This window comes from Trachurus trachurus (assembly GCF_905171665.1).
Source record: "Trachurus trachurus genome assembly, chromosome: 21".
Lineage (NCBI taxonomy): Eukaryota > Metazoa > Chordata > Actinopteri > Carangiformes > Carangidae > Trachurus > Trachurus trachurus.
The window spans coordinates 22,823,813-22,844,155 of NC_139899.1; the positions used below are offsets into that span (position 1 = coordinate 22,823,813).

Below are 20,343 nucleotides of genomic sequence, written 5' to 3' on the forward strand. Positions count from 1 at the left end.
GAAGAAACAACTGAACATTCAAAGAAGGTTGAATGAATTCAGATGAAATGGGGTGGAAAAGACAGGGAGAGACACACATACACACTCAGGTGACAAGTCTCAACAAGTTCATATTAACTGGAAAAGAAAATAACTGTCACACCTACAGCTGATGATGACTTTCACTTGTCTGAGAAACTGAGGGTCAACAACCTGCCTCAGCTATTTTATCTGCTGAAGCGAGCTTCAGTAGCTAACAAAAGGAAAGCTTCATGCGTTGGCTGATTAGGGCTGCTACTAACCATTATTTTCATTATCGATTCATCTGTTGTTTATTTAAACGATTAATAGATTAGTTGTTTGGTCAATAAAATGTTAAAAAATACTGAAAAATGTCAATCAGTGTTTCCCAAACCACAAATGACGTACTCAAATCTCTTGTTTTGTCCACAAACCAAAGAGATACTCAGTTTATTGTCATAAAGGAAATATAGCAGAAATATTCACATTTAAGAAGCCGAAATCAGAGAATTTGGACTTCAAAATAGTTGACAATTAATTTAATAATCAATTATTGTGTGATTAATCGATTAATTGTTGCAGCTCTATGGCTGATTATTTTAAAATCCTTCTGGCTGTTAAATTCGAAAATGAAGATTATTCTTAAAAAGAGGCTTGAATATGCTTTTCTGTCATTTCATACATAAGAAATATGAAGCTAAAGTTAACAGATCCCAGCCAAGTTAGCATGTTGGACTGGTACATGAGTTAATCTGGAAAGTATTGACGGATAAATTGATGCTAAACATAATTCTTAAGACTTGACAGACTCCATGTAAATTTTATTGACAATAGTTGTTTTTATTGATTTGAGTAATATGTGTCTTTTTCTCCGCAGCCAACCATCTTCAGTCCAATAACAACAAAACTGAACCTCGGTGAGTTCCCTTTTAAATGTTTTCTTTACATTCACACATGGCCAGATTAACCCTGCGAGAGGCCTGCAGAAAGAATTAATAGTCAGTAATTCTGATAATTGATAATTGGCCAGAAATACACTAATACTAGCTTCTTGAATGTACAGTATTTGCTAGATCCCAGTTTTCTGTGAGAGCAGTTTCATCATTTTTGTTTTCCATTGTAAAATGAATCAGTTATTAAGTAAAAATAACTGTCATACTTATGAGAATATGACACGTGGTTCCTTTGTAATACTGGAGTCATAAAATGAAGGGAGGTGTTGCCGAAATAGTTTCTGACAAATTGGCTTCTGACGTCCTTCGATATATTAAATGAAAAGTCCCAGATGGTTGATGCACCAGTTTGTCCTCTCTGCATGTGTGTTAATGTTCTGTGTGTGTGCATGTTAATGTGTTATGTGTAGTTTTGGTCTTGCGGCGGATCAGAAGAGGAGTCAGTATAAAGAGAGAGGAAGAAGTATGAACTCCACAGGATCTGGCAAGAGCAGCACAGTGTCCAGGTCAGTTCACCTCAGCGGTCTTCAGTCAGGCTCATGGAGATTTCTGCAGGAAGTAACACAGTGACCTCGAGTTTTAGCTTTAAACTTTTCCCTACAGTACCTCCTCTTTGAGTGCTGATGTTGTCAGTAAACTAATGATTATCAGTATCTTAATATGTAAGGTACGCTAGAAGATTTGTATTTGAAGGATTTACTGTTGAACTAACTCTCCGTGGTGGATATTACTCTTTGGGAGGATGATTTAATGGCAGTGGGTGGGCATGGGTGTTGTTGATGGTGCCTGGTTTTGTGCATTGTTCCAGCAGTTGGAGGTGAAAGTGTGTGTGTGTTCGTGAATGTAATGGTTCATAATGGGCTGTGGGTGATGCATAATGGGTAATCCATCCTCTGTTGTATGTGGTTGATACAAGGTTTGGGAGGTTTGTTTCTGTGTGAGTTAGGATGAAAAGCTAACAGTGCAGTGACGTATAAAAAAAAACATCATCAGACCTTCAGGGATCCACTTCAGAGATTATTGAAGAATAGGCTGATGATTATTAAGGTCTGGATCAACATTGAAACAGCTCTTGTTGACTGTAATTGATCCTCTTGTTCACATTGGCCATTGTAAGATCCCTTCCTAATGTGCTTTCGCTGGAAGTGGTGGGAGATACAAAATCACAATCCCTCCATCAGTGCAAAAAATGTATTCTTCCTGTTTTCCTTATCTGGAGCTGACGTCAGGCTTCACTGACTCGTTTTGGATGATATCCAGTTGACCTGTCTGACTCAGACAACATGAAGTCTCATGTAAGCGTTGGATAAACTTTTGAATCCAGGAATATGTCTATTAATAACAAGTATGAACAAGAGTAGAAGTTACAGCAAGAAAAACCTGTTTCAAATTTCAAATTAGTTCATATTGTTTTAAATTAGATGTGAAACACTTTGGATTTGTCATGTAAATGTACATCTTCACTGTCAGTGGATGGCAACAAACAACTTGTCCCTTAAGGGTTCATCATGCAGTCCCTCCAGGAATCTGTGATTTTGTTATTAACAATTATTGCAAACAATGTTGGCCAATTTTACTAGCTTTTTTTTAAACTTATTTTTTTAAATGTTTATTTGCACCACTCCATCAGTTTACCCTCAGCTGTGCTGCACTGACAACAACTGACTTAAATGGTATTATGGAGTCCCGTGGTGGCATTACATGACAAGACACAAAGCACAGTGGTTATTTTATTAAGTAAACTCAGGAGAAAAACAAGTTACAAAGGCGTTACCTGGTTAGCTAACGTAACTGCAGGCTAATGGCGACCAGCCCATAAAAAGCCCATGAACAGGATATTCCTGAGATCCATAGAGGATTATTTTTGCCTCTCGTTACATGTTTTAATTGTCAGTAATGTGAAGGACCAGCTATTTTTAGTGTTTGTGAAAGAAAGCTGTTGCAGAATGAGCTCCACTTAAACACATTTCCAAGATCCTGGAGGGACTGATCGGATCGTCTGCTGCTGGTCAAGTTTCTACTCGTCTTTATCTTCTCTAGGTGGGGCTGTTGAGGAGCTTGGGAAGGGCAAAGCATTGTTGCAATCTCCAGGGGGGAGCGGACGCATGACACTTACTAACTAAATAATGAACAATCTCACTAACAGACTAACCCACTAACAGAAAGCTGTGTGTTAGAATTACTAACGTCCTGTCTGTGTTTTTTAATAGTGTTTCAGAGGTGTTGGAGCAGTCAGAGGACGACCCAGAGGAGATCCTCCTGACCTTGTGGTTAGATTAACTAACTGACCAGCAGACTAACTAACTCACGTAGCTAACTAAGTGACCCGACCGTTTAACTTTAGTAACTGAGAGAGGATATGTGTGTGTGTGTTTGTGTGTGTGTGTGTCTACAGTGTGTCAGAGCTGCTGGACCTGTACGAGGAGGACCCTGAGGAAATCCTGTTCAATCTTGGTTTTGGTCGAGAAGAACCCGACTTGGCCTCCAAGGTTCCTTCCAGGTTCTTCAACAACTCCTCCACAGCGCGAGGCATCGACATCAAGGTACCGACAACAGCAACTTTAAACACAAGTGTACCATGTTCTCAAATCTTTTTAGAACTCAAATTACTGCTACAGAAATTATATAGTTATTATAGTTAAAGCAGAAGTAAGCGGAATATTTGTGTTAATATACTGTGTAAGTCTTATAAAGTTATATCTTCCGACAGCAATCACTTACATAGAGTGTTTGGTCTGAAACAGGGGTCTGTCAGTCACTCTGCTCTGCTGTAAGCCGAGGAGAAAACTGTCCTTGTATCCTACAACCTTTATCCAATGAGGAGAGAGAACGGCATAAAGGGGCAGTCCTCTCTGTGTGTGCAGCCAAGGGATGCGCGTGAATGTGGTGACGTAGGGACGAGGGCGGGGACTGCTAACTCCATCTGCTGATAAGAAGTTAGCCAAAACGACCTGATTTCTTACTTCTGCTTTAACTAAAATCAAGACTGAAACGAAAACTAGCGGTGAAAAAATAATTTAGTAAACTGAAATAAAAATAAAAATGACAACTTTTCCAAAAACGAGAACTAAATAAAATCTACAATGAACAATGCAAAACTAACTAAAACTAAACTGAATTGCAGAAAACATCAGCTTAGTTTTAGTTTTCTTAGAGATGTTAAAGTCACAAGAAAGATAACGCCACAGAGCTCAATATGGGACGACTTTGAGGCGACCCGCAGGTAGATAAGAGTGAATGTAACGTGATGAGGACTGATGGGAACATTTATCCTAGACTTTCTCCTATGAAATGAATGAAATTAAATGAAATGTCCATTTACTTTTGCCTTGCTGCGGAGAAACACACACATGTTTGGCCATAAATGGTCATAATAAATTTCACCTGTAAGACCAGACCAGATCGACTTTTTTGGAGTCTGCTGCCTGGCTTGTCAGTGCCATTAATCACTGATACTATTTTTTAATGACATCACTTCCTGTGGCTGACCTGCAGGTTTATCTGGGAGCTCAGCTGCAGCGCATGGAACTGGAAAACCCCAACTACGCTCTGACAAGTATGTACCACAATTTCAGTTCAAATGTTTAAGGCATTCAAAGGGGCTCCAGCAACACTTGTAATGGAAAAACAACTTTATTCAAATGTTTAAGACTGTAGGATCTGCATCCTTAAAGGGATAGTTCAACATTTTGTCAAATTGGCCCATTGCCATAATCCCTATAGTTTTCGATGTAGGTTTGTTACCTTTAATTGTCTGTGCTAGCTATTTTTAGAACGACGGAGCAGAGCCGCCAGCTGCTCAGAGCTACGCTACGGAGGCTCATGGGATTTCTTGGTTTCCCTCATCAAACTGATTAAATACACAATCAAACTCTCTCTCTCGTGGACAAGTTGTAACCTGCACATTCACCACGCTATGAGATAAGAGTGTAATAATGCTGAAAAATTGCCCCCCACAGGAACGCGCATCAGCAGTTTTGCATGAATTTACCTCGAAAACAACTCAGTCTCATAACGTTCCATTATTATCTCATAGCGTGGTGAATGTGCAGGTCACAACTTGTCCACCAGAGCGTTGTGGAGTTGTTGGATTGTGCATTTGATGAGTTTGATGAGGGAAACCAAGAAATCCCATGAGCCTCCGTAGCGTAGCTCTGAGCAGCTCGCGGCTCTGCTCTGCCGTTCTAAAAATAGCTTGCACCGACAATTAAAAGTAACGAAGCTACTCCTAAGACTATAGCGATTATGGCAATTGGCCAATTTGATCCCTTTAACAACCCACCATCACCTCTGTATTGCAGTCATCTCAAGGAAATTTAAATCGAATGCAACTGGACTTGGTTATTTGTCTAGGAAGACGTTTCACCCCTCATCCAAGAGGCTTCATCAGTTCATGTACGCATCTGACCAGGCTAGGACTGGTCCAACTATCTGGTGTGGAGACCCAGGTATTAAACCTCTGTGGGGGCGTTCACAAGACCGATGATGTCACTGGAGCCCTTTGTGCTCCATGTGCCAACGACAGTCATTGGTGGAAAGTTGGTTTCTACTTCGTTAGTGCCCTATTGTGTTATAATGACAGTCATTGGAGTCACAGGAGGCCAGTTGTGAACAGTTGTTTTTCTTTGAGGCTAGATTGATGAATCTCCTGGGAAGGGATGAAATGGCAGCATTGTAAATTGGAGATAGACACCCACCTGTATGGCAGATGTGTGTGTGTGTGTGTGTGTGTGGGGGGGGCTTAACCCTGTTAATGATGTGAAGCTCAGTGTTTCATGTCCTGAAACTGTAGATAGAGGAAGTGAAGTTCAAAGACTGTGTGTGTGTGTGTGTGTCCTGTTCCCAGTGTTATTGTGGTGTTTTGTGGGGTCCTTCAGCCATATTAGCTGTTCTGCCAATTGCCTGGACAACACCGCCAGCAAGGACAAAGATCTGTTTGTCCCAGACACACACACACACACACACACACACACACACACACACACACACACACACACACACACACACACACACACACACACACTGAGAAAGAGAGACATGCACAGAGAGGGAGAGAGAGAGCGGGAGGGAGGGAGACCTGCTCTGCTAACATCCTGGCCTCTTTTTGTTTTCAAAAGTTCGTTTGCATGAAGGTACTGGCTCGGTAATTAAACACACTGACACACACACACACACACACACACACACACACACACACACACACACACACACACACACACACACACACACACACACACACACACACACACACACACACACACATGGCTGATTCTCTTCTTCTTGACAGTTTTACAGCCATGCTGCTATAAAAGAAAAAAAAAAGAGCTGGACCAAGGATCCTCTGTGTGTGAGAGGATGAATCACTCCGTGGCTGAAAATACATCAGGTCTCTGTAAAAGTTTGATTTTACACCTCGTTGGCTGTTTATCTGGTTTTATCTTGACTCGTCTGAGATAAACAAGACAGTGAATGAGTGTTGTTCAGCCAATCGGTCTTAACACTTTAACACACTTAAACTTTTACTTCTGATTTGACTTGACTTTTTTTTTTATATATCTGTTCTTTTCTGCTTGATTGGGGCTATTTCTGTTTTTCTGTTAGTTCCATCTCTATTTTTGTCTGTAAACTTTCAGTTGCTGTTGCTCTCTTTAGTGAATACATGTGAAAAATATTCACCCTGATTGGTTTACACAGCCTACTTAACATTTCTCACATGTCCACATTTCCGAGGAGGACATAAGGTCTGACATAACTGGTACAACTTAGTTTGTGTTACAGCAGCAGGTTGATGTTAACCTTCACGGTTCATCATTTGTCTTGTCACTTATTTACATAATTTGCATTTGTCCATAAAATAACAGATTCAACCGTATTTCACTCAGCTATTTTGATAAATAGTAAATAGTGAATTAGAATATAATTTGCATTGATCAGCTTGTTACACAATAATCAAATGAGTCTTCACTATGGAGGTGTTGCACCTTTTGAACAGTGATAGTCAGACACGTCTGCTATGACAACATGTGATATACACACAATAAACCACAAATAGAAACACAGTCTGACCCGTCACCATGACTGTTGTTAACAGTGACATGACTGCAGCACTGCGAAGTAGGAACGACCTGAATTGCTCCACTACTGTACGTAAATGTATGACCTGTTTTTAACCTTTGAAAAATGGCACAATGAGGAACAGGAGCCGTCTTTAGTCTTACATCTGTGTTTGTCAGACTGTTGTGAACGAATGTGTCTCAGTCTCCTTTCCTCCAGCTGTGGCTGCCTGTCACGCTGGTATATTTTATTGTGAAACTGGTTATATATTTGCTAAAATGCCAGCGCAGACATTATCACATGCAGCAGATGTTCACTTACACAAAGCAACACATTCCCACCCATGGTGCGTGCAGGAAGTTCATACACAAAAACAACTGAGTTGGAGAATTTCCTTGTTACTGAAACGGTCAATAGAGATTCATTCTTTGATTATTTTGTCTAAAATCTTAAATAGTGCCTTAAAAATATAATAAATTCATCAGATGGTTGCTCATAAATAATTTCTGATCAACATGCAGGTTTTTCCGGTTGGTCAAAGTCCAGCAGAGGTACTGACTTGTATGATAAATGACTAAAGCAAACAATTTGACGCAATTCATTATGTACACTGTACACTGACAGCTCATAGCCAATATTCATACATATTGTTTCCAGCTTCTTATCGCAGTCGTAGCACAGTCTAATTTTCTTGTTATCTGCAGATAATGGCTAAATGAGTCACGAGCTGTTTGGTGGCATGCACACTGAGGCTCAGGAGAAGAGGGCCAGTGTTACAGTGGTACCATCTGATGGGTAGAAGAACAACTCATGATGACAAAAATATTAATGAACAAGTACTCATCAAAAGGCCCATTCAGAGAAAAAAGTAAAGAGTTAAAGAGGAGGAGTGGGTTTCACTGTCAGAATCCATCCATCAGTGTTCATTTATGGTGCCTCTCTGTGGTATTATAAAAAAGAAATTCTGCTGTGTTTGCCCGTTTGGTTAAATCTGCTTGGGCTGTGAAAGTCAGTCAAACTCTAGTCATGGGTCATGGCCGACATTCAAATGAACTAAACTGTGGATTTAAAATATAAACTGAGATAAAACTTGTATTTCATTGTTTACGAATGCTGATATTGTCATTAACGTGCAACTGTTTTTGGAGGGAAAACAGAGAATATAGATGAACACAATAGTGCACTTCAGTGATCGCTACTTAAGCTAGTGTCTAAAAAACGAGCTACAAAATCAGTAAATTACAGATGCACAATGAATCTTGGGATATGTTGGGGTATTAAGGATTCAACCAATATAACCTTTGAGTTGACCACTAAAAGAAGGCCGCATTTGAAGAAACCTCTGAAATGGGACAGCGATCGGTCTGAATGTGGACCGAATCAGTATGCGAGTGCAACTGAGCTGTTTTCTATAATCAATCACAAAGTAATGAAAGGGAGTTAAACTGAGGTGTCTTGTTCTGTTTGTTTTGGCTGTTTCTCTCTTTAAAGCCCATTGAAACCACACCTTAACTTTCTAATATTAAGGTACATAGACACCTCTCTCCTAAACTCCCATCGGCAGAATAATTTACCGTAATCATACTTTATCTTGTGAAATTATGCAAATTGTCTCCTCCCTTCTAAGTGGTTTCAGTCCAGTTCTTTAATCGTCACCAGAGTTTGACTAATGCCTTCACACAACCCAAAAATGAGCAGTTTGAAACAAACCGAACAGGTTCAGTGTGTAAACACCCTCAGACGGAGCCAGTTTTCATCAGGATTATTTAATTTTTCTACCGATTAAAGCTTCAACGGAAGTTTAAAAGTGCTTTGTCAGGTCACTTTAAGACATCATAGATTGCTCTATGATTAGATGTTACTTTTAAACACTTGTGAAGTGCTCAAAGGTTTTAGGCATAAAGAGTAAGTAGCCTATAAAGCGCTGTAAACATTGAAAACCTAGGCCTATATCAGTGTATTAAGTGTGACTGCCCAATACAAGTTCTCCTCAGTACACACAGAGTTTTTCAAGGTACTTGGTGGGTTGGTTATTCTGAGTATTTTAGAGAACTTAAAAGCTTCCTCAGTGTTTCGTGCGTCTTCATGTGATCCCAGATGATGTTGAGATCAGGGCCAGCCCATCTGTTGCAGGACGTGTCTCTGAAGACAGTTCTTTATGTTGGGGCTTGTTTTCCATTCTGCAGAGTGAATATGGGACCACCAGTCAGTCGGACGGATGTGTCCCCGATCGCAGTGCGTGGTGGTGGATACAACAACCTAAACATGCACTGAGCTGTTTATTTTTATTAGAGGTGACGTGATGTGCACAAAAACAAATGGTAGTGTAGTGTGTTCATTGCCTTTCCTGAACAACCGCACTTCAAGGTGGGATGAAAAGCCGGCTTTCATAGAGACGACCATTGAAGTGAGGATAATTGTGTATATTTTTGGACGGTGTCTCCTTGGGGGCGTTCACTTGTGTGTGGCACTTCTTTGTTCTTATGAAGAGTGCGTGTGTGTGTGGAAACAGTTCAAACCCTCTTTGCATCCTCACCTCTGCACACCTGTTCAAGCGCTGCACAACATATTGGATTGTTATTTTTAGAAACTGATACTGAAAATGTTTTGGGAGAGGAGAGGAGAAAAGGTTTTAGATGCTGATTTGACAAACACTTAATCTTTAAAGCTGATGCTGTAAATGTCTCTGGGTTTAAAGATAACTTTATGAAAAGCTGCGTTGCTTCGGATCAGAACCGGATCTGTTGTTTTTCTTTTTAAGCGAACTGCTCCTTTAACAGTCTCTGGTCTGTCTGTGGTTCCTGGAATCTTTCTTCTTTTCCAGTACATTCTCATACTGTCCCATCGTTTCCCTGGATCCCAGACGTGTGTGTGTGTGTGTGTGTGTGTGTGTGTGTGTGTGTGTGTGTGTGTGTGTGTGTGTGTGTGTGTGTGTGTGTGTGTGTGTGTGTGTGTGTGTGTGTGTGTGTGTGTGTGTGTGTGTGTGTGTGTGTGTGTGTGTGTGTGTGTGTGTGTGTGTGTGTGTGCATGCGCGCGCATATGTGTGTGTGTGTGTGTTGTTGTTTGTTATGTAAGCCCAGTTCTCACCATCTGAAAGAATCTCTGGGGATGAGGAGTAGAAAAAAAGAGCGAGTACGTGTCGTTTTTCTCTTATTCCTCACTTCCTGTTTTAGGATCCTAAGAATGAGCATTAGTGCAGCGTCAGCAGTCGGCAGGAAACACACACACACAGTATTTCTGTTGTCACACAAGGCTGCTGTAATAAGAGGTTCATGTTCTGTAGTCATAGGCAGATGTGACTGAAATTACTGGAGGCTACTACTGTCTCTTTGACTGGCTGATACAATCATTTTTTAACTTTTTGATTTTTGATAGTTTTGTTTTTTTTGGTAGCTTCTTTTAGAGTCGTTAAGCTGATTTTAAATGTACAATTATTGATTTTTGTGGCCATTTGGTGGCATCAGAATAAACATTTTAGCAGACAGTTGCCTTTCGACACATCCAGCAAACACAGAGCGACATTATCTTCGCATTCGAGTTGAGTTTGTGTCCACCTGCTAAATATTACTGCACAGTCAGTCACTCTACTCGTAGCTCTTCGCTGACTCTACTGTCTCAACCAGCTGTTTGCTAACTCGGTCTGTTTGCTGTTTGTTGTGTTTTGTCAAGAGCTTTTCTGAAAACAGCTGTGGATATGCTGATGGAAAGTAGGTTAATGGCAGGACTAAGATTGAACCATACAGGAAATATGTGATAAAATCAACAAAACAAGGAGCTGAAAAAGTGAAAAGGGCTCTGTAGGATTTCAGAGTTGTTATGGACTCAGTCACTTACCCTGTGGTCCACAACTGGACAGCGTCAGCCTATGTCTTTTTTTTTCTTTTTTTTTTGCATTTTTAGAAATTGGCAGTAAAACTGTGAGGGATTTGCTATGTGCATTTCCTGTTTATGAATGATTTTGCCTAATGGACATTAGACATAGTGCTGTGCGGTATGTAGTGTATGTGAAAGTAGACAGTCAGTGGCGCCACATCTAAAATTCGTATGTGTGCATCGTATCCAGGTGTGAGTTTTGATGTAGGCTGTGGCAGCCTGGTGCAAAATACTTTAAAGTGTAATGGTCCAGAGAGTTCAATCCTCCCAGCTAGTTTGTCATATGGGATAGCTCTGTCTGTCTTTGATGTTTTGGGTAAAATACCTTTTTGAATATCTTTCTAGAAAAAGCAAAAATCTTCACACATCTATTTCCTTGGCAGGTGCGTTGGAGGGTGACAATTAAGTCCAAACTGAACAAAGAAGAGTTCCCGCACACATAGCCAACTTGCAGAATTTATTGCGACGTTTCGGTACTAGACCTTTTTCAAAACATTTGCTTGAAAAAGGTCTAGTACAGAAACGTTGCAATAAATTCTGCAAGTTGGCTATATGTGCGGGAACTCTTCTTTGTTCAATATCTTTCTAAAAATCAGCTCAAATCGTGCAGATTTTTGGTCGACCTGGTAGCCAGGTGGTTAAAATGTATGTATGTAATCAACATCCAATCTTCGGCACAGGCCGGGGATCTTCATTCCATATGAATCCTTTATTTACATTTTCACATGACAGCAGTGATGTAACCGGACAATAAAACTTGACGACCTACAGATCTGTTTTTATTAGCTTCGAGGACCTGATGGGGTCAGAGGTGAGACGTTAAGAGAGAGCAGGCCCTGCGCTGTATTTCAGGTGATACTGTGACATCAGAGCGAGTTATTGTATCGGGCCTTTACAGGGCCACGAAGAGAAGACTGAAGTCTGGGTTTCATAACAGACTGACAAGTATTTAGACACAGAGCGATGGAGAGGAGGAGGAGGGGAGGAAGGAAGGAAAGTATGCAAGTCATCATCCTGTTAAAGACGAGACTGACAGCTCGACTTACACAACGAAGAAGAGAGGAGGGAGGAGGAGCAGCAGCGTTGACGTCTGTGTTGAGTCCCAACATGAAGCTTTTTGTTTTTTCAGTCTTTTACTGCAGAAACTTAAAGAATCCACAAACTCTTTTTAAAAACAAACCTACGAGTCAGTCAGGGGCACAGAAGATATTTCACATGTTTCCAATAACAGTAATTTGTCGGTCAAGGACCAAGTGGTTTTCTCCTTTCTGGTGTATCTTACCCAGCAGTACAGTATATAAAATCTTTTTTCCATTACTCCCCCAGTAAAATAAACACACTAAATGTTAAATATAGATTTAATGCACTTCATTTTGCAGATTTCCCTTCTCCTGTTTCATGCACATTTTCAACTAGTGTATTGAAAGAAACCTGTGCAGAAAAGCTGGCAATGACAGAATATTTGTTTTCCTATTGTTTGAGGTTGGACTGTCAAATTTCTTCTTTTTCCCTCATTGTGCTTTATTCTTCTAAAGTGGTCTAATGGCTCTCAGATGGAGAATTAACACCACGGGCTGTTTATCCCGATGCACCCAACTCCTAATATTTACATAACACTGATGAATGGAAACACATTAAAGGTCCCATATTGCAGTGTTTTATGTGATGTGGTAATATCCATAAGAAAGATACTGTATATATTGGTGGTTTTCAGAACCAGTTTTACATCTCAACTTTCCTTCTTCTCTCTGGAGCTCAAGTAGGAAACAGGTCGGCGTCTCTCAACCAATCAGAGGAGAGGAGGCGCTGTGATTCTTTCTTATTGGCTGTGACTGTTTTATAGATTTTAGCATAATACTAGGAGAAACTAAGGGTGCACTCACACTAGCCAAATAATCCGGACTTTAGGGGGCAAATGTGCTTGGGCACCGTACGATTGCCTAGTGTGAGTGCGCTCTAAACCCTGCAAGCTTACTGTAGGTGGTGGGTTCAGGTTGGTGGGACTTGGAGCATGTGACTGCTTTGTTATTACACCACAAAGTTACAGAGGCCCTGACGGCTCATTTATAAGACCCACTTTCTTAATACATGTTGCGTGTATTTCTCTGATACTTTCACAGTGTCAATATAGAACTCAGACCTGTTTTATAATAAATAAAACAAGACATGGGAATTTCCCTTTCTACAATATGAGACCTTTAAGGAGCATCCGTGACGAGACGTATTTGTCTTCATAAGGGTGAACACGAGTCTTAGTGACCTTGTGAGATGGATGTTTTTTGGGGGAGTGCTTTAAAAACAAGCTGACCTCCAACCAGCAGAGATGTGTGATGTGAGATGTGAGCTGGCTCAAAGAGGGAAGAGCTATATCTGGCTGCTGGATGTTGACATGTTTTTTAAGACTTTTAACTTATCTGCCTCCAGATCCACTCAGTGCCAGTTGTTACACTTAAAAAGAAGTCTCAGCATTTCTGGAAATCCTTTGTTCTTGACCTTTTAGGCCTCAACTGTAAACATCTTTCACTCCTCAAAGGAGTTTCATTTGTTTCCATGAGGACAGAGGTTTTGCCTCACTAGACGTGGCACTAACAGATATATGAGGTTTTTTATTCCATCAGCGGTTGGCTTTTTAAACAAAGGCCGTGTTCAGACCTGACATTATAACATGGGTTTTCAGTGATCTGAAAGTAGGAAGACATATTTGGTTCATTATGAAACTGGTGAGACAAATTAGACTGTGGTCGAGGAGGCAGTCCCTTGTCAGTATGTTCATTTGTTGTCACGCTCCTAACAAGACAATGTCCACGTGTGGCCCAGACTCACCTGATCGAATCTCAAATACATCCACAGTGCAGCTCACCTGTACCTGGAGCTTTCCACTTGGGACTGAATGCTTTTGATCTTCCAAGTTCCCATGGTCGAGCCTCGAACAACCCGTGATAAAACACAACACTTTATGCATCATGTGACAACGCTGTAACCTCACGTAATGGATTTCTTTCAACACTTTGGTTTCCTTGAAAAAACACCGCCATAAAATCAGCTTCTGTTGTTGTTAGCTGATATGACTAGATAACCAACCAGAGGAACAAAACATGGCAACACCCCACAATTAATAAGCTAATATTTAGTTTTTAACCTTTGTGTTGCATCCTGTTTCTACAGTATTGAACTCCGTTGTGACTCGTGTTGTTTTTTGTCTCTCGCAGGTCGTTTCCGTCAGATCGAGGTCTTGACCACAGTCGCTAACGAGTTCTTCCAACTTTACAGTCAGGTGTCTGGTCAGCCTGTCCAACGCATCAGCTCCAGGGATCAAGGTAAGCTGGGTAAAATGTCCTGTTTTCCCACAATGCACCTCACACATGGAACAATCTGCAGAAAATCTTACAGTTAGAATCTCTCCCATCAGTACAGCAGCTCAAAATCCTCGTCTCAAACCAGGTTTCACTGGATTGTAATTGTTTTAATTGTACTTGATAATGATTGTTTGACTGTGTCCATTGTTCTGAACTGTTTTCTACTATTTCATGTAAACTCTTGTTCTTCTTTGCTGTATTTGTTGTTCTCAAGACACCATTGTAAATGGTCTTCGAGAATAAATAAAGGTTATAATGAACATGGCCGCTACTGTAAACACCGAAACTGTGAATTTATTATTTATTTGCCACAATGGGAGAGAGGCCTTTATTTGGAACAGGTTAACAGATTTGTAGCTACTTTATAAGCCTCTTTGTCAGTTTCAATCGCATTGCTTCCATGAGTCCCTTTAGGTTTTTAATAGATCTACTGTTTTCATTTACAGATTATATAACAGCCCTTCACATTTCTTTCTTTTTTTTTTAAATTTTATTTGATAAGATAATATCCAGTGAGTACAAGCAGTAGCTGTTTTTAGACATTAAGTTACTTCTCTGGCGACTATGATAGGGTTTTAATGTGACAGATCTCCAGGTATTGTTGAGTTTAATTGACAGCAAAACAGGGATGCAGGGAAAAGAAAGAAAGAAAGAAGAAGAAGAAGTAGAAATTAGAGATAAGTGGCAGATGAAACTGGTATTTCTGTTGCAGCTGATTGAATTAGTATTATGAAACGTCCACAGCTGGGGTTTGTTAGGAAACAATCTTTCTGTAACAATTTCATGAGAAGCAGTGCTTCGGCTGCAGCTACTCTTTGTGTTTGCAGCTGTGAGAAGTTGGAAGGTACTAGACATGTTATTGAAATGAGATGTTGGTACATTATATTGATTTCATCGTATTCTCAAAATCTAATTCCTTAACTTGTTAATTAGGTTTTTTTCCTCGTGATAACGGGTTAAAATTATTGAAAAAAATAAAAAGGGTTTCAGTAACCCTGTTGATAAACATCACAGTGCTGTGAGAGGTGCTGGACAGCTGGATTCAATGTTACTTGATGTGGTGGGCTCTAATTTTATTGAACTTAAGCTGAAACTGATTCAAGGTTATAAGCCACCAGACTGATTTTACTTTACTTCATTTGAAACAAAAGGAAGTTTTAGCCCCTCCTTATTTGCCGACATGTGATTTTCCTTTATTGCCAAAATCTATTTCAGCCAACTCTTTTGTTTTTAGTTTGATTAAATCTTTTTTATCTCATTAATGTCTCATCTCCACCATTGATAAAAATGTAGTTGTCAGTTTGTTTATAAAATAAACTACTAATAATCTACTTTTTTCTTCTGATCTGTTTATCTCATCTCTCTCAGGAGGAGAAGTAGGAGAGGGAGGAGGTGACGAACCGATTCCTCCTCTGAAGAGGAACAACTCAGCTCTGAACGTCGCCAAATTCCTCAAGAAAACCATCAGCAAACACAACCTGCTCGCAAACGCCCCCGAGTCGCCTGAAGTGCACACAAAAAACCAGGTGAACGGACACGGGCCCTCGAATCACACGCACACCAACGGTCACGCACACGCCGCCGGGCCGGAGCAGCAGAACGGCACTGACCCGAACCACCAGGGGGAGACGGTGAGCCAGAAACATGTCCGCAAGAAGGAAAGCTGTCTCCTCCTGGCGACGGTTACCGAGGAATCCAACGGGGATGGAGAGACAGATCGGCTGTCGGACAACAACAGGTACAAGCAGCCGGACAATTAAAGGTTGTTTATATTAGAGAGTTAGTTTTTACAGCTACTGCCCTCACAAAGGCTTTTTGTGATTGGTCAGAGAGGTGAGGTCATGTCTCTGCTCTGCTGCCAGGCCTTTGAATGACATGAGATATTTTTAAAGATATTTTTGGACCATATTTCAGACTAAAACATACCAGTCTGATAAAGCAACAGGGCTGTGATACGACTAAAAGACCTGTTTCTAAAAAAAAAAAGACTCATGATTCAGATTCAGAAGAATGTAATGGAGTAAAATAATTAACATTTACCTATATCGGTAACATACAATGGAAAGGCAAAGTACAAGTACCTCAACTTGGAATAAGGCAAAGAAAATATACTTTAAAGGGATACTTCACCCAAAATCGATAACTCATCAATCATCTACTCACCGTCATGCCAAGGAAGGGTTTTATTTGGAGAACTTTAGGAGTCATCAAAATGCTTTTGTAGTTCCAGGGGGGGTCCGGCTGGCAACGGATTTTCATATAATGGCGGCGGATAGAGCTCACTTTTGAATCATCCAAAACACACACTATGAAACATCCAGATACCTCCATACTGCTCGTCCGTACTGACCCAAGTGTCCTGAAGCCGCCACATGAAAATTGGAAAAAATTAATTTGATCTCTGTTTTTATCCTTGTTGTAGTAGTAGCTGCCAGCGGCTCTGTTGATGTTTGTGCGCATGCACGAGATTTGCTGCAAGATGTTCATTCGTTGTTGTAAACCATTGGATGTATGATGTAAACACGGAAGAACACCTCGCAGCAAATCTTGTGCAGCCACTGGGAGCTACTACTACAACAAGGCTAAAAACAGAGATCAAATAATTTTTTCCGAACAACTTTTTCATGTGGCGGCTTCAGGACACTTGGGTCAGTACAGACGAGCAGCATGGAGGTGCTTGGATGTTTCATAGTGTGTGTTTTGGACGATTCAAAAGTGAACTCTATCCGCCGCCATTATGTGAAAATCTGTTGCCAGCCGGACCCCCCCTGGAACTCCAAAAGCGTTTTGATGACTCTTCTTCTCCAAACCCTTCCTTGGCATGACGGCGAGTAGAAAAATGGTGAATTGTCGATTTTGGGTGAAGTATCCCTTTAAGCATGTGCGTATCAGCACTGTGTTGTAAACATTTCGACCTCCCATCAGTCCTGCACAGAGCGGCACTGGACCAGCATCCAATGGAGAGCCTCAAACAGAGTCAACAGCCAATCACAGAACAGAGGAGGGAGCTCAGGTGGTCGAAGAGGAGAAGAACCTGACCTCGACCCCGGACAAAGCTCCTCCCACCCTGGCCCCGCCGCAGCTCGCTCAGCTCCGCACGGAAAACGCCGACTCCTTCGACATGGAGGAGGTAAAGGATCTCTTTGGTTCATCATCCTCGATATTTGATAATTTCAGGGTCTCAAATAAAGTAAATCACCTTCAATACAAAGATCCTGTGATGTTCATAAAACAGCCGGTGGTGGTTAATCTAGGTGTTGTTACAGTATGTGGGTGTGGTTTTGTTCTTGGTGCGTTCAGGTGTGATTTAAACAGATATTTGAAGGTTGGTCAACTTCTCTGACTTGACTGTCAGTGGAAAAACCACAGTGTAAACCTGTTTGACCATTGAGTTAAGAGCACCAGCACCTTCAGGGCGATTGAACCTGCTGAGGGCCGTGATGAAGAATCTGCTGCTCCTCCTGTAGCTGCTGCAGGTTGTGGACAAGCATGTTGTTGACCCAGTGCATCTGCATAAAGCTCCCCTGTGTTGTTGACAGAGTGACCAGTTAGTGAAAGCTTTCATGTGACGGTGACGGTGCTGCTCGTGTTTTTTTTTTTTTTCAATTTTAAAATCCACTCTGTTGTTTTGTCGTTCAGATCCAGAGTAACGATGACGAGGGTCTGCCATCCAGGACTTCCAGAGCCAGCGGTGAGTTTACTCTTGTGCAACACAGGCCCGAGGCTCAGGGTTGGCAACCTGTCAGAGTGGGAACTTGCCCAAGATCCCTGAGGTCCTTAGAGGCCCCAAATTCCCCCATATTTACTCCGTATCAGCTGCCTCGACTATGATGTGTCCTTAATCCTTGATCTTGTGGCTCTGGTCTGGTAGATGGAATGAAAATCTAATTTTAAGAGCTAAATTGTGTTTGGTTGTAATTTGCATTTTTTTTTGTTTTGTTTTGTTGCAAAGTTGTATTTAATCGGTTTTTGTATGTGTCAAATAATTTACACACAGAAAACCTAATGTACTAGGCTATAATCAGCAGTTATTTTCATTATCAGTAGGGTTAATAGTTATCATCTGTCTATTTTCTATTGATTGTTTATTATATGAGAAAATAGTGGAGAAATACCTCTAATTATCTGCTAAAGCACAAATGAATGTCTTGTTGTGATGTTAAATTTTAAGATCACAGCAAACTGGGAAAACATTCACATTGGAGACACATTTATTTATTGAGATGATTATGAAAATGATTGGCTGTTGTGGTTTTTACTGTCAATTAACTAATTAATATATCAACAGCTTCAGCTTTACAGTAAATCATCTTTAATCCACTGGCTGGTCTTTGTGTGCCAGAGGAGATAACTAAAAACCGCCTTGTAAAGAGTCAAGACCTCTGAAAAGTCTATTGAAAGTGTGTTAGATAAACTCTTATGTAAGGTTCGGTTCTGTGGCTGAACGGTAGAAAACAAAAATCAGCAGCTCATTATACAAAACCTGTTTTATCGAGATGACAAAAAAAAAAAAAAAAAATCACACTTTCTGTTGATGCACACAGTCTGTGCAGAGAAGTGGTAGAAGTCAGGCTTGATCCGGTAATCCAGGCTCATACCATACTGTATCTTAGGAATCCACAAAGCAGAGCGAAACATGATATTTTCTCCACCACTAGAGCTAAAACTATGCGCATAAATCACTGAAATACCAAAGAAGTGTTATGTAATGATTTTATTAACTTAAGTCTGCCCTTACATCAGGGTTAGACCAGGCTACACAGCTCTCTCTGTTATACTTTGTTCAGACTGTCACACTGCGTCTCATTGATTCACTAATGTCAGTGATTATTTTGCTGCAGGGGGAAAAAATTAACTGTGTGTATTCTGGGATGGACTCAATGATAATAGTTATAGAAGGAAGGACGGCGATGATGATGATGATGATATTCAATAAAGCCGAAGCCAAATGAGTGGGTTTCAAATCCTCAAATCAAATCTAAACCTGATATCAAAAACACATGAAAAAGATTGTTTTCTTTTTTAAAATACCAAACGACCCAGGATGGAGCGATGTGCCGGGCAAAGTCTCTACAGATTGTATCTTTCTACCAGCTTGACTGAACCCTTATGGTTCAATAAGTTTCATAATAAAATATTTAGGGGATTTATCTTTATGAATTTATATTTTTTGGTGTAAACATGGAAAAAGTGTTTTGATTTTGTGACGGATGTTAAATTCTAATAGTTATCCAACCAAAGTTAGATTCTCACTAAGAAGTTTTGATACCTCTTTAATTAAAAAGAATTAAAGTTGTTTCCAATAGGACTGAAAATACTAAAAGAACTTCTCACTTTTTTTATGAAGGGGAAATGGTAAAAATCATATAAGAGTTTATAACTTACTGTACAGTAAAATATACAGGCCTCCAGTGCAGTGTCTTTTTAAACAGAGCAGTATCCTGAAAAAAACAAACAAAAAAACAGAGATGTAATTGTATTACAGGTTTTTTGGGCAGAGAATTATATAAGTAACTTGAAATAAAAGCATTTTAGCATCACTCAGAGTTAAATAATATGATAAAATTATGTTTTCTATGTTTCTTTAAATTGACAAATCAAATTTTGTCCTAAGCCTAAATCACACTGATCCGTTTAATTGGATTTAAATCTGTCTGTTGCTTCTCTCTCTCCGTTTTATACCGTCTGACTCTCTAATGAGGATCTGTTGAGTCTATTTATATATTTTATGACTTAAGTCTTTGTTGTCCCCTGCAGTTTTTACATTATTAGACTTTATACTGTATATAAACATGTTTAATGAGTCTGTGCTGCCATCCACTGGACAGATGTGGTACTGCAGGAATAATCGTAATTGTTATTTTTTTATTTATTTATTTTTTACGATTGTTATTGTCTGTTTCTTTTTGTAGATCTGTCACGGACGGTCAGTCAGCAGTCAGACAGCAGTGGTTTTGCCGAGGAGCCCTCAGCCGACTCCAACAGCTACCTCAAGGTGTGTGTGAGTGTTTTATTCAAAGTCTTCATCTGAGTTTAAGGCGACACTTTTTGCTCTTTTATTAGGTTGTGTTGAATGACTTATTCAATCACAAAATGACATTATTTTA

General features: G+C 40.2%; 1 protein-coding gene across 2 annotated transcripts in view; it reads left to right on the forward strand.

Annotated features, from left to right (window-relative positions):
- itprid2 (ITPR interacting domain containing 2) overlaps positions 1 to 20,343 on the forward strand; it is a 41,016-nt gene that overhangs the window by 13,557 nt on the left and 7,116 nt on the right. For both annotated transcript variants that reach the window (XM_083996339.1, XM_083996340.1), the window contains exons 7-15: positions 878 to 917; positions 1,364 to 1,459; positions 3,349 to 3,496; positions 4,449 to 4,509; positions 14,090 to 14,197; positions 15,605 to 15,974; positions 17,162 to 17,366; positions 17,876 to 17,927; positions 20,149 to 20,231. In XM_083996339.1, coding sequence (XP_083852465.1) covers positions 878 to 917; positions 1,364 to 1,459; positions 3,349 to 3,496; positions 4,449 to 4,509; positions 14,090 to 14,197; positions 15,605 to 15,974; positions 17,162 to 17,366; positions 17,876 to 17,927; positions 20,149 to 20,231 — 1,163 coding nt within the window. The remainder of the gene's footprint in view (positions 1 to 877; positions 918 to 1,363; positions 1,460 to 3,348; positions 3,497 to 4,448; positions 4,510 to 14,089; positions 14,198 to 15,604; positions 15,975 to 17,161; positions 17,367 to 17,875; positions 17,928 to 20,148; positions 20,232 to 20,343) is intronic.